The sequence below is a fragment of the Ictalurus punctatus genome, chromosome 20, assembly GCF_001660625.3.
Source record: "Ictalurus punctatus breed USDA103 chromosome 20, Coco_2.0, whole genome shotgun sequence".
NCBI classification, from domain to species: Eukaryota; Metazoa; Chordata; class Actinopteri; order Siluriformes; family Ictaluridae; genus Ictalurus; species Ictalurus punctatus.
The window spans coordinates 17,808,973-17,822,751 of record NC_030435.2 but is presented as its reverse complement, the minus strand read 5'-3'; the positions used below and the strand labels follow the sequence as shown (position 1 = coordinate 17,822,751).

At 43.3% G+C, this 13,779-nt stretch overlaps 1 protein-coding gene across 1 annotated transcript in view; it reads right to left on the bottom strand.

Moving 5' to 3' along the window:
- LOC108280210 (potassium/sodium hyperpolarization-activated cyclic nucleotide-gated channel 2) overlaps positions 1-13,779 on the bottom strand; it is a 79,225-nt gene that overhangs the window by 44,372 nt on the left and 21,074 nt on the right. The window contains exon 4 of the mRNA XM_017495037.3: positions 10,377-10,538. Coding sequence (XP_017350526.1) covers positions 10,377-10,538 — 162 coding nt within the window. The remainder of the gene's footprint in view (positions 1-10,376; positions 10,539-13,779) is intronic.

Below are 13,779 nucleotides of genomic sequence, written 5' to 3'. Positions count from 1 at the left end.
CCACTGCCTGCATATTATTGTTTCTATAGTAACAATTTACACAATGACCTGTATGGTGAACCCTCTTCAACGGATATAAAATTTGTAATCGTTGATATGCTAAAGCTCTCTGTAATATTTATTGAGAATTTTTGGAAGGAGTCTCCAGTGTCAGTGTCAGCCTTTAAGGGATAACACTTTTTTTCCACCATTAAAACATTTTCCTAGTTTGATCCTTTTGAACCATCCAGAGTCTTTTCTAAGTCATTATGAATGAAAGTTACAATTGAAAAAGCTGTAACTGCCCTTTTAAATAGAAACCACTGTTTATTGGTAATTAACTCATTGCACCGTTATAAACAAACCTTATGCTGAAGCATGTACCAAATCAGCAAAACATTGAAAATTACAAAAATTACACTTAGCAAGAATATAACTGCTGTTGTGGATGATGACTGAAGCTATTGCAGCAATGAGACAGCTGTCTTTTAAACAGTGTCTCTACAGCATAATGTGTTTGACAAAGCCTTAAGCAAACTCTGACATATTGTTGGGGATTTCAAACACATTGCACTAAATACTGCAGAACAGCACAGCAGCTCATTTTCAAATGTAAAAAATCCTTGTATACTGTAGGGTCAAATATGAGAATATTTCAGACTACTCTTTGACCTCTCATGGGTTTATGCAACTCATAGATTGCTGTTATTGATTGTTAACCGAATAATCCAACCAATGAAGAAGGAAATTGATGATACACTCATGCCAGTTTTAAGTATATGTAGCTTTGCATTTCTACTTTGCAACTACTTTGCATTTCGATTATTTACAGTAATATAAATAGACTTTAGTGAAGGCCTTGCATCCATAATGTTCCTTACACAGATTTATAACAGATGTTTCATCTAACACATTGAGCTAGCTGCTAGAGCGCAACAGGTCCTGACTAGTCAGGTACAGCAGCAGCTCGAAATAGCTCAGTACATATATTACAACCAAAAAGGAATGTCAGGTGTTTGGAAATCATTTGTGATGGAGCAGAAAGATAAGAATTGTTTATCATTATTATTATGTATGTCACGATTCCCCCTTGAAGCAGCGTGCTCTAAGCGCGAATGCGCGAGCACCTGCTTTTCCGCTGTTGACCGTAGTGACATTGGGACACGTGTGTTTTGTTTATGTTTGTCATGTCTCCTCCCTGTTCGGTCATTGGCTGGGAATTCACGTGGGTCTGTATTGCTCCCAGCTGATAGCAGTTTACACGCTAATCAGGTCCAATATATACCGCGCGCTTCCCAGCACACAACGCGGAAGATTAATAAGTCGTAAGTAAATGTTTAGTGTTAGTTTAGTTCGCGTCATAGTCATAGTCATAGTCATAGTTCGTGCTGGATTCTCCGCTTCCATTCCCTCTGTCTTGTTTTGGTTATCGACCTAGATTCCTGCCTAGCCCCGTGTATCCCTGTTTGCCAATCGCCTGACCTCTTGCATGTTTATGGATTACGTTTTGGATCACGTTTTGGATTTGTCTGCCTGCCTGTCTCTACAAATAAACAACTGTTGTCCTGCACTTGCATCCACCTTATCTCTGCTCCGTCACGATTTGTGACAGAATCTTCCGCCGAAACATGGATGCAGCAGGAGAACGGAGGAGACGCAGAACCCAGAAGTCGACGCCCACCGTCCCTGCTATGGACTCAGTCCACTTCCCACAATGGACAATTATGGAGCTTCCTGATCCATTTGACGGATTTTTCGGTGCCCCAGAGTATTTCCTGGTAGATTGTCAATTCTATTTCTCCAGCCTGTCAGACCCTAAGCCAGAGGAGACGCACTGGCTCCGATTCATGTGGTCCCGGTTCTTTGGACCGGCCCGACAATGGGTGCAGCTCAAACTGGATAAGCACTGTGGGAACCTGGACAGTGTAGAACAGTTTGTGGGGGAATTCATGATGCAATTCGGGAGTCCGGAGGCGAAGGAGGAGCTAGAACAACTTCTCAGGGGGGTAAGTCTGGAAGGTGAACCTGCCCTGCCGTTTACCCACTACTACAGGCAACTTCATGCAGAGCTCAACTCTGAGATCCAAGTCAAGCCTCCAGTCCCTGAGATCCAAGTCAAGCCTCCAGTCCCTGAGATCCAAGTCAAGCCTCAAGTCAGGAAGGTCCAAGTCCCAGTCAAGTCTCAAGTCAGGAAGGTCCAGGTCAAGCCTCCAGTCCCTGAGATCCAGGTCCAGCCTCCAGTCCCTGAGATCCAGGTCAAGCCTCCAGTCCCTGAGATCCAGGTCAAGCCTCCAGTCCCTGAGATCCAGGTCAAGCCTCCAGTCCCTGAGATCCAGGTCAAGCCTCCAGTCCCTGAGATCCAGGTCAAGCCTCCAGTCCCTGAGATCCAGGTCAAGCCTCCAGCCCCTGAGATCCAGGCCAAGCCTCCAGGCTCTGACTTCCAGGCCAAGCCTCCAGGCTCTGACGTCCAGGCAAAGCCTCACGTCCCTGAGGTCCAAGCCAAGTCTCACGTCCCTGAGGTCCAAGCCAAGCCTCACGTCCCTGAGGTCCAAGCCAAGTCTCACGTCCCTGAGGTCCAAGTCAAGTCTCCCGTCCCTGAGGTCATGTTCAGGCCTGCTGATCCAGTTTCCCAAGCTCTGCTAATATCTCAGCCTAATGACCAAATGCTGCTCATGCCACAGTCTGCTGACACGCCCAGCCAAGCTCCGCTCACGCCCCTGTCTGCAGACACGCCCAGCCAAGCTCTGTTCACGCCCCAGTCTGCTGACACGCCCAGCCAAGCTCCGCTCGCGCCCCAGTCTGCCGACACGCCCAGCCAAGCTCCGCTCGCGCCCCAGTCTGCCGACACTCCCAGCCAAGCTCCGCCCGTGCCCCAGTCTGCCGACACGCACCGCCAAGCTCCGCCCGCGACACAGTCTGCCGACACGCACCGCCAAGCTCCACCCGCGCCACAGTCTGCCGACACGCACCGCCAAGCTCCGCCAACGCCACAGTCTGCCGACACGCACTGCCAAGCTCCGCCCGCGCCACAGTCTGCCGACACGGCCAGCCAAGCTCCGCCCGCGCCACAGTCTGCCGACACGGCCAGCCAAGCTCCGCCCGCGCCACAGTCTGCCGACACGGCCAGCCAAGCTCCGCCCGCGCCACAGTCTGCCGACACGGCCAGCCAAGCTCCGCCCGTGCCACAGTCTGCCGACACGGCCAGCCAAGCTCCGCCCATGCCCAAGGTTCACCTAGTGACCTCAGAGCCTCAGCCTCCCTGTTCAGCTGTGGACGTCGCTCAGCCTCCCTTTTCAGCTGTGGACGTCGCTCAGCCTTCCTGCTCCATGGCAGATAGCATTCCCCCCTTCTGCTTCAAGGAGACCCACGCTCCTCTCCCTGGCCGCATGGAGACCCACGCTCCTCTCCCTGGCCTTACGGGGGACTTCGCTCTGCCTCCCAGTTCAGCTGGGGACATCACTCCGCTTTCATGCTCCGACGAGGAAGTCGCCCTGCTTCCTTGCTCCGCCGAGTACAGTGCTCTGTTTCCCTGCTCCGCCAAGGACGTCGCTCTGCCTTCATGCTCCGACGAGGGTGTCGCCCTGCTTCCCTGCTCCGCTGAGTACAGTGCTCTGTTTCCCTGCTCTGATGAGTACAGTGCTCTGTTTCCCTGCTCCGCCGAGGATGTCGCTCAGCCTTCATGCTCCGATGAGGGCGTCGCTCTGCCTTCATGCTCCGACGAGGGCGTCGCCCTGCTTCCCTGCTCCGCTGAGTACAGTGCTCTGTTTCCCTGCTCCACTGAGTACAGTGCTCTGTTTCCCTGCTCTGCCGAGGACGTCACTCTGCCCTCATGCCCAGCCGAAGTCGTCTTTCAGCCCCCCTGTCCAGCCGAGGTCGTCTTTCAGCCCCCCTGTCCAGCCGAGATCGTCTTTCAGCCCCCCTGTCCAGCCGAGGTCGTCGCTCAGCCCCCCTGTCCAGCCAAGGTTGTCGTTCAGCCCCCCTGTCCAGCCGAGGTCATCGCTCAGCCCCCCTGTCCAGCCGTGGTCGTCGCTCAGCCCCCCTGTCTAGCCGAGGTCGTCGCTCAGCCCCCCTGTCCAGCCGTGGTCGTCGCTCAGCCCCCCTGTCCAGCCGAGGTCGTCTTTCAGCCCCCCTGTCCAGCCGAGGTCGTCGCTCAGCCCCCCTGTCCAGCCGAGGTCGTCGCTCAGCCCCCCTGTCCAGCCGAGGTCGTCGCTCTGCTTCCCTATGCCGCCAAGAACACCGTGCAGTTTCCTGGCTCTGCTCGGGACATTCAGCCCAGGGGGCCGGGGCTGCTAATGAAATGGGATGACTCATGACACTCCGGGAGGACTGCCTTTGGGGGGGGGGGGGTTCTGTCACGATTCCCCCTTGAAGCAGTGTGCTCTAAGCGCGAATGCGTGAGCACCTGCTTTTCCGCTGTTGACCGTAGTGACATTGGAACACGTGTGTTTTGTTTATGTTTGTCATGTCTCCTCCCTGTTCCGTCATTGGCTGGGAATTCACGTGGGTCTGTATTGCTCCCAGCTGATAGCAGTTTACACGCTAATCAGGTCCGCATATATACCATGCGCTTCCCAGCACACAATGCGGAAGATTAATAAGTCGTAAGTAAATGTTTAGCGTTAGTTTAGTTCGCGTCATAGTCATAGTCATAGTCATAGTCAGTTCGTGCTGGATTCTCCGCTTCCAGTCCCTCGTTCTAGTTCGTGTCTTGTTTTGGTTATCGACCTAGATTCCTGCCTAGCCCCGTGTATGCCTGTTTGCCAATCGCCTGACCTCTTGCGTGTTTATGGATTACGTTTTGGATCACGTTTTGGATTTGTCTGCCTGCCTGTCTCTACAAATAAACAACTGTTGTCCTGCACTTGCATCCGCCTTATCTCTGCTCCGTCACAATTTGTGACAATGTATTATAAGGATTTTAATCATCGATGGATAAAGGGACTGTCAATATCTCTGTTCATGCACTAAGTACATGAAGTAACATGAAGGCAGAATAATGCATTTGACAGAGGAATTGCTTTATATCTACTTATGTCTATTAACGTCGCTGGTAATGACAGTTGGAGATTACATAACCTCTGAAAAATTTAAGTAGATGGAATCTTTCAAAAAATACAGTGCCCTCCACTAATATTGGCACCCTTGATAAATATGAGCAAAGAAGGCTGTGAGAACTTGTCTTTATTGTTTGATTTTTTGATCTTTTGTTAAAAAAAATTTCACAATAACTACTCTGCTCTCATGGATATCAAACAATTACAAACACAACACAGGTTTATCCAAAAATATATATTTATCTTTGTTATATATAGGTGTGCAACAATTATTGGCACCCCTAAGAATTAATTTAAGAAAAGTATATTCCCACTGATATTTTACATTTTTTTAGTATACCTGGTTGACTAGTAGCAGGAAATTGTTCAGTGATGACTTCCTGATTCACAGGGGTATAAATATGAGGTAACACATAGGCCAAATTCCCTTAGTCATTCATAACAATAGGTAAGACCAAGGAATATAGCTGTGATGTGTGGCAAAAGGTTGTTGAGCTTCACAAAATGGGAAGTGACTATAAGAAAAATTGCACAAGCATTGAAAATGCCCATTTCCACCACCAGGGCAATAATTAAGACGTTCCAGATAACTGGAAATGTTATGAATCAACCTGGAATTGGACGCGTTTCTGTATTGTCTCAATGCACTGTGAAGAGGATGGTTCGAGTGGCCAAAAAATCTCCAAAGATCTCTTTCATGGCTCCAGGCTACTGATGGCTAAGGCATCATCTGGATTCGAGTGTTAAGGTGAACACATTTCAGTTGAGCCTGAGTCTCTGACTTATCATTGTTGGCAAAAAAAATCTGCTCAGAAGGCCCTAAATCCACTGTTTTCAGTTCAGTTGGGTCTCCTTCTACTCCTTGTGTATGTGAGTAAACTCTGTCACTGAAGCATCTGTAATTATTTCCTGAGCACACTGAAAGACAAATCTAATCTGAAAACACACATGGAATTTGTAATTGAATCTTGCGTGTGTGTGTGTGTGTGTGTGTGTGTGTGTGTGTGTGTGTGTGTGTGTGTGTGTGTGTGTGGGACAGATTGGCCTCCCACTGTGAGAAGCTGTGAGGACGTCTAACAGGTCCTGGCGTCCTAATGCGGTACAGAAATAAAGACAGATGTCCCGCTCGTGTGTGTGTGTACACAACGATGTAACAAATTATCAACAACTCAGCATATGAACAATTCTAAAGAGACATGATTGAGAAACAAACCTTTCTCTCTGGGTAACCTTTTATCTCTGACCTGTCTCTCTGAACTTTCCCTCTGATGTCCCCCCCCACCCGTCCTCGTCCCCCCGAAATCCTTCCTGTCTGATCTCCAGAGTATTCATTTCATGGAGCCATGTGAGACTGCTGCATGACGTTCATCCTGATATCATGAAGAACTTACTGGAATTTCAATAAGGAAGAGCGATAAACGTGAAATTTAAATGAATTGATAAGAAAAGCATATTATGACTAATCCTGCTAATAGTCTTAACTGTAATAATGTTTAAATCACAATGAGTTTACATTTGCATGTGTAAGCTGTTTTATGCAAATCTTTTGGCAAGATGAAGTCAAGACTTTGACCAAATAAATCCTACATGTCTTCAGTTCGTTCTGTGTTTTTTCTGTTTGACGCTTGAAGGGAAATGAACATTAAAAAGACTTTCGGAAGACTAACACCATCTTAATTGTCAGCCATAACATTAAAACCACCTCCGTAATATTGTACGGCTCTGATCCGTTGAGGCATGAACTCCACAAGACCTCTGAAGGTGTGCTGTGGTATCTGTGGTATCTTGTCCTGCTGAAAGAGGCCACTGCCATTAGGGAATACCGTTGCCATGAAGGGGTAAACTAGGTCTGCAGTAGGTGATACGTGTCAAATTAATATCCACATGAATGCCAAGACCAAAGATTTCTCTAACACAGAGCATCACACTGCTTCCACCGGCCTGCCTTCTTCCTTTAGTGCATCCTGGTGCTATCTCCAGGTAAGTGATGCACATGCACACGGCCATCCACATGATGTAAAAAAAATGTGATTATTCAGACCAGGACACCTTTTTCCATTGCGTCATGGTCCAGTTCTGATGCTCACATGCCCAGTGTAGGCACTTTCGGTGGTGAACAGGGGTCAGCATGGGCACTCTGACTGGTCTGCAGCAAGCAGAGATGCACTGTGTGTTCTGACACCTTTCTATCATAACCAGCATTAACTTTTTTAGCAATTTGTGCTATAGGAGCTCTTCTATGGTATCAGACCAGACCTGTTAGTCTTTGCTCCCCATGCACATCAGTAAGCCTTGGGCGCCCATGACCCTGTCTCCGGTTCACCAGTTGTCCTTTCTTGGACCACTTTTAGTAGGTACTAACCACTGCATACTGGGAACACCCCACAAGACCTGCCGTTTTGGAGATGATCTGTCCCAGCCGTCCAGCCGTCACCATCTGGCCCTTGTCAAAGTCACGCACATCCTTACGCTTACCCATTTTTCCTGCTTCCAAACATCAACTTTGATAACTGACTGCTTCCTTCCTACCTAATATATCCCATCCCTTGACAAGTGCCACTATAGCGAGATAACCAATGTTATTCACGTCACCTGTCGGTGGTTTAACGTTATGGCTGATTGGTGTCTACTTAAATACTACATCAAAGCAATAATGTTCCACTAAGAATGTGGCTTAACTCATCATCAGGGCTGCATCTAAACTCGTACCATATTCATTTTGAGGCATATTCAGAGATGAGTTACATCAGGATTTAATCCTGAAAGGTAAATATTCAGTCCACAGACAAGCCCTTAACTACAGTTTTAAGTGCTATTCAGACATTTGCACTTGATTTGCATAGTAGAAGAATGCTAAGACAGCTAATCCTTCAAATTAAGTTTGAAGAGTAAACCTTTGGCATTATTTTAATAATTCCACAAGTCAAATCATCTGATGCACATGTTTTAATTTCATGACCTTGATTTAGTATCTTGTGGTTTCATTAACTGTCAGTGAAATGCAGGATAAAGGGATGTGCTGGATCAAGTGCTATTTTATAAGATTCCAAATAACAAGGGTGGAAACTGTATTGATCAATGAAAACAAAATTTGCAGTCATCCATCCGTCCATCTATTTTCCATACTACTTATCCTACACAGGGTCACGGGGAGCCTGGAACCTATCCCAGGGAACTCGGGGCAAAAGGCGAGGACCACCCTGGGCAGGGTGCCAACCCATTGCAGGACACAATCGCACACACATTCACACATCAACACATGTTTTTGGACAAGGGGAGGAAACCGGAGTACCCAAAGGAGATCCCCCAACCCTGAGGAAAACGTACTAACCACTAAGCCACCGTGCCCCCTGCAGTGATTCATGTGATAATTAATGTGATACAGCAATATACTGGCAATATACTAGACTCCTAATAGATGTTTATTTTAATGTTTGTCATCTTCTCTTTCATATATCATTGTATTAGGGTTGTGTTTAGTTTTTCATTTTGAAATTGTCTCTTGATCTTATGTTACATTGCATCACACTTGACACCAAAGAAAAAAAAGCATATTATCTACATATTGTCTGCATTTTGTATATCTGTATCGCTGATATTTTTTAGGTTTAAATGCAAGTGCTTTTGTTTAAAGGTGGTGGTCTAGGTGGTCATCAGTTTAAGCATGTCTGGAACCTGAGCCTGAATACCCATACCTTTCCTTGGGTAACTTTTGGCCTTAAATCTCTCACTCTGAATACCACATCTGAAAGTATAATGGAGAGCCAGCAATGAGTTCATAAAATCCCACAACTCACTACAATACTGTATGTTGTGGTCTAAATGATGTATGTACCCTTAAGAGTACAGAATACCCACAAAGTATTTTGATGTATGAACATGGCGTAGCATCATTTCAAACGCAGGACAGGTTTATGCGGTGAGTCATTCTGAACTGTCAGCGTTTTCAAAACATTGCTTTTTCCAAACAACCTTATTGAAATAGTACATTTTTAATAAGGATAGAATTGTGGCTTCAGAATTGTGGGAATCAGCTACTATGTGACAAAACTGAATTAAAGCAATTTTATTAGGTGCATCTGAGCGTAAATACAGATAATAGAGGATGGGGTGGGGCGGGGGGGATAGAGAGCAATGCTCATTATTATTGAAACAGGAACTTTTTAAATCAAATCGAGGTGTGTGTGTGTGTGTGTGTGTGTGTGTGTGTGTGTGTGTGTGTGTGTGTGTGTGTGTGTCACACACTAAACAGGTTCTTTCATGTGTGTTAAAAGGAGGAACAAAAAAAACATCTGCTCTGGCACGTCCCACACACATGCGTGCACGCACACACACACACACACACACACACACACACACACACACACACACACACACATACCCTTTTATCTCCACCGTCATCACCCTGCCTCGTTTCGCCCCCGCACACAAAAACAAGGTGCATCACACCTCACACGATTCTCCCTTCTTCATCTTTCTGCTCATTATCATGATAAAGCTTGATAAACCATGTGAGCGGCCGAAAATAACTTCTCTCCTGCATTCTTCACTCAACAGACCATTTTTACAAACAATCATCCATCTCATGTCTTACACATTTTTAAACACTCTGTCAAATGATTCATACTAAGTGCAAATGTACGCTAAATAGCAAGTGTTTTTATGTTGCACTTTTTAAAGTGGATGATCTGTGCCAGCTGTGCTTGAAGTTATAGCATCAATGCATCTCAGTGCACTTTACTAACTAGAGTATATACCACTTACGAGTTACGTTAACTGAAAGTCACATCATATGAGAATAATGAAATAACGTAAATGCTATAAGACAGCTAATTTCTGCAAATTACCCTTAGTGAGCTGTCCTCCCCTGCTTCAAGAAGCATTCATCTGTATATTCATGCCAAGGGAGCAGAATAAATCTAATTTAATTCAATTCAATTATGCCACTCTTGTATTGGGGTTCGGCTGGTGAGCTGATTTGCGTATTTAGCATCATTGTGCTAACATTAATGCATGCTCAGCAGGATCAGCGACAGTCTCTTGGTGTACCTCGACCTATTGTTACTGACACACTCTCACAGCGTGTGGCAGGATACGGCATTGAAGAGTAAAACGCTAAAAAGGCTAAAGACTACAAAGACCACAGTTGTACTAAAGTGTATGAGGATGAAGATCACAAAGGAAAAATGAGACTTTAAAAAAAAAAAAAAAAGATTCCAGTGCAGCTCTAACCTCTAAAATCCTCAATTAAAGATTAAACGAAAGAGAGTACACCTGGGAAATGTCAGCAAGTTCAAACCGTTCGGAAATCAGCCAGTTCTGATTGTTTAATGGGTTGCGTACCACCATTTTGTTGAGCGAGACCCAGCAGTCGGAGGGGAAGTCCTGCAGCATGGGCACGAGGAACTGAAGACATCCATCCCAGTGGCAGAGCAGTAGCATCATAGCAATCAGGTTGATGATGCGCATCACGGCACTCGCCAGGTCATAGGTCATGTGGAAAATCTACAAGGAAGCACAACACAGCGCTTTATTAGTGCATGATAGGAAAGCGAGCCATGTTAAGCCTGTACTCTACATCTGAGCTTCTCAAATGTCTTACCACCAGGGACTGGTTTCACATGTCAGTTTTAAAGAGTAATCCAATTATTCAACTAGTGTTCACTGTAATCAGATGTGTACCATCATATTTATTTATTTACACATATTTATTTGTGCTAGTAGAGCTTTTTATTCCTGAACTTTTCACCCACAGGAACCAAAGCAGTTATAGCGTGTTGATTTTTTTTTTCTAGTTTCTATTCCATTCCATTCGTTTGTGTATGCATCGTATCCTACACAGGGTCACGGGAAGCCTGGAGCCTATCCCAGGGAACTCAGGGGCATGAGGCAGGGGACAGCCTGGGTGGGGGGCCAACCCATGGCAGGGCACAATCAAACACACATTACGGACATAACATACAGTATAGTGGGATTTTTTTCAGTTCTCTTACAGAAAAATCAAATTCTCCATCATGGATAAATAAGGTTCTTTACAAAACAAAAACAAAAGTTCTACTACAATATACCTCTAAAGAGTGTAGAACTTTTGTATAACATTTGTTGCATCTGTTTTTTTGTTGTTGTTTTTAAAAAAAAAAAAAAAAAAAAAAAAAAAAAAAGCATGACATTTTTATACACCCTGGACTAAACACATAGATCAAATATATGACTAAATAAAATCAGAAAAAGTCAAAGAAGTAGTTTGTAGCAGCTGGGGAATGATTTAGCATGGGTTTGCACTGGGAAGGTGATTAGGGATGAGATAGAGGGGTAAGGAATAACACGTATATACATTATACAATGTACATTATACAATTATACAATATACGTATATTTATGTGATCTAACACTTTATATATATATATATATATATATATATATATAGATAGATATATATAGATATAGATATATATATACACTCAGTTCATTGCTTAGAGTGCGATAGAAAGGACAGAAGTGTTAGATCACATGAATATATATATATATTCATGAATAAATAAATATATATATATATATATATATATATGCTTGAAATGATCTGTGTTGCTGTATTTGCTACAAATTACACACCTACTTCAGCTGCAAAAAAAAAATACAACAAAGCAACTTCATGCACCGAACTCTTATGAGTTTTAAATCAACAGGGAATAATTTGTTCTGTACAAGACAAATGGCTAATAAAGCCTCAGGCAAGTCTAGTGCTGGTTACATCGAGGGCTGTGAGATTTTCTTTCCTAACTCTGCTTTACATAACCAACGTGTTTCCTCTCCTGTGTATTAAAAACCCTGAGACAAGAATGAGAACTCAAATCTATGTATTCGCTACGTCTTAAAACCATTTCTTTTGGAAAATGGCTGCTGTGACGTTCTTGTCATTGGCGTACATAGCCTACGTATCTAATTTTGTTTATACTGTATACTAGCACTAACGAATGATTCAGCTTTTTCAGAAGGTGTTCGTAAATTTATTATAATGGCAGCTCTGACAGTTGCTCCGGCTACAAGGTTTATATTAATGTTCTCTTTGAAATATGTGCTCTCTTCTATAATAATAACTTACACAGAGAGGTGTGTAAGTACATTGTGTTTAACCCCTTCTCACAGTACACTGCCATTCAATGTTGCCGGTGGAATGGAAATCGACTTATCAGACTTTTTCAATCATTAAAAACAAATGAATTATTTTAGCGCCGAAAGTCTGTTATAAGATTAGTCCGGACACTGTTGGGTCCTGAAAGGAATACTATACTTATGAAACACTGCAAATTTAAAAAAACAAAAACCTGTGTGTCTACTTTCATTGGAGTCATTAATCAGTACTGTGGAGTGTGACATCGCAAATCAGTTAAAGTCTTGTGTAATTGTTGATATGATATATAAAATTTGGGGGACAGGAAAGGATATAAGCAAGCTTTCCATATATTAAAAAATCTGCATTTATTTAGCATTTATGGAAGGAGTCTCCAGTGTCAGTCTCCAGTAACAATCGGAGGAGAAGCTGTAACTGTACGTTTACCGGGGCTTTACTGAAACACTCATTTCTCCATCTGGGGATTAATAAAGTATTATCTTATCTTATCTTAAACATGATAAGCTTTGTCTTATTTACTTCATGAGAAAGGAAAACAAGTGGGTGGTTATTCTAAAAAAAAAAAAAATCAGTTTTAATTAATTAATTAATTAAGAATGAATTCATTAATTAATTAAATTTGTAATCACTGGCAATTTGCTGTGGTTTAAGAAGAATACAGCACTTCATAACATGCTGTTATTGGAAAAGAATCAACTTGGCGTATCAGAAACTCACTGTGCTGTTAATGATTACTTTACTGTACCATATAGTTCCTGTACATTCCTATAGTTCTTCCTGAATCCAGTTTGTGTTTGTCTTAACAAAGTGATGAATGTCAGAGGATGACAAACGATGACATAACAACCGTAGTCGGTGTAGCACGTTTGTGCTAGCACAAGTTATCTAATAAGATAAAGGAAGAGTAAATGAAATCAGTTTTTTGCACCCAACAACACAGGCTATAAAGAGTTGTGTTTATCATGCAGCTGTGGATTAGTGCCAAAATGTTCTGCCTTCACTTTTTACGTTCTCCAGGAGCTGTGCTACATTTGCGTGTCTTGACTGCTGCTCAGGAAAACACAGAGCGATTAGTGCTGATTAATCTAACATCGCACCATCAAGCATCCATCAGACATAGGACATTTGTTACTACACACAACAGCACTTATCAATCAATGATGCCCTAGATTTACTCACAGCTGCCGGATGTAGTAAAACATGCACAGCTTATATATATATATATATATATATATATATATATATATATATGTATATATATATATATATATATATATATATATATTTATTTATTTATATATATTTATATATATATATATATATATTTTTTTTTTTAATATATATATATATATATATATATATATATAAGCTTTGTCTTGTTATATATCTTTCAGCCACTCCAGAAATAAATACACAATCATCCAAACAGTTGCTTTGCTTGCAAACTGTTTCTCACGACTACTGAAAGGAATGTAAGCAGGTCAGGAGGGAGCTGATGAATCTACTGCAAAGGTATAATCAAGCTTCAGCAGGTTGCCGCCGCTGAGTCAGAATACAAATAAGTATATACTTCAGCATAAAAATAAATAAATAAATAAAAACAACTCCACAGGC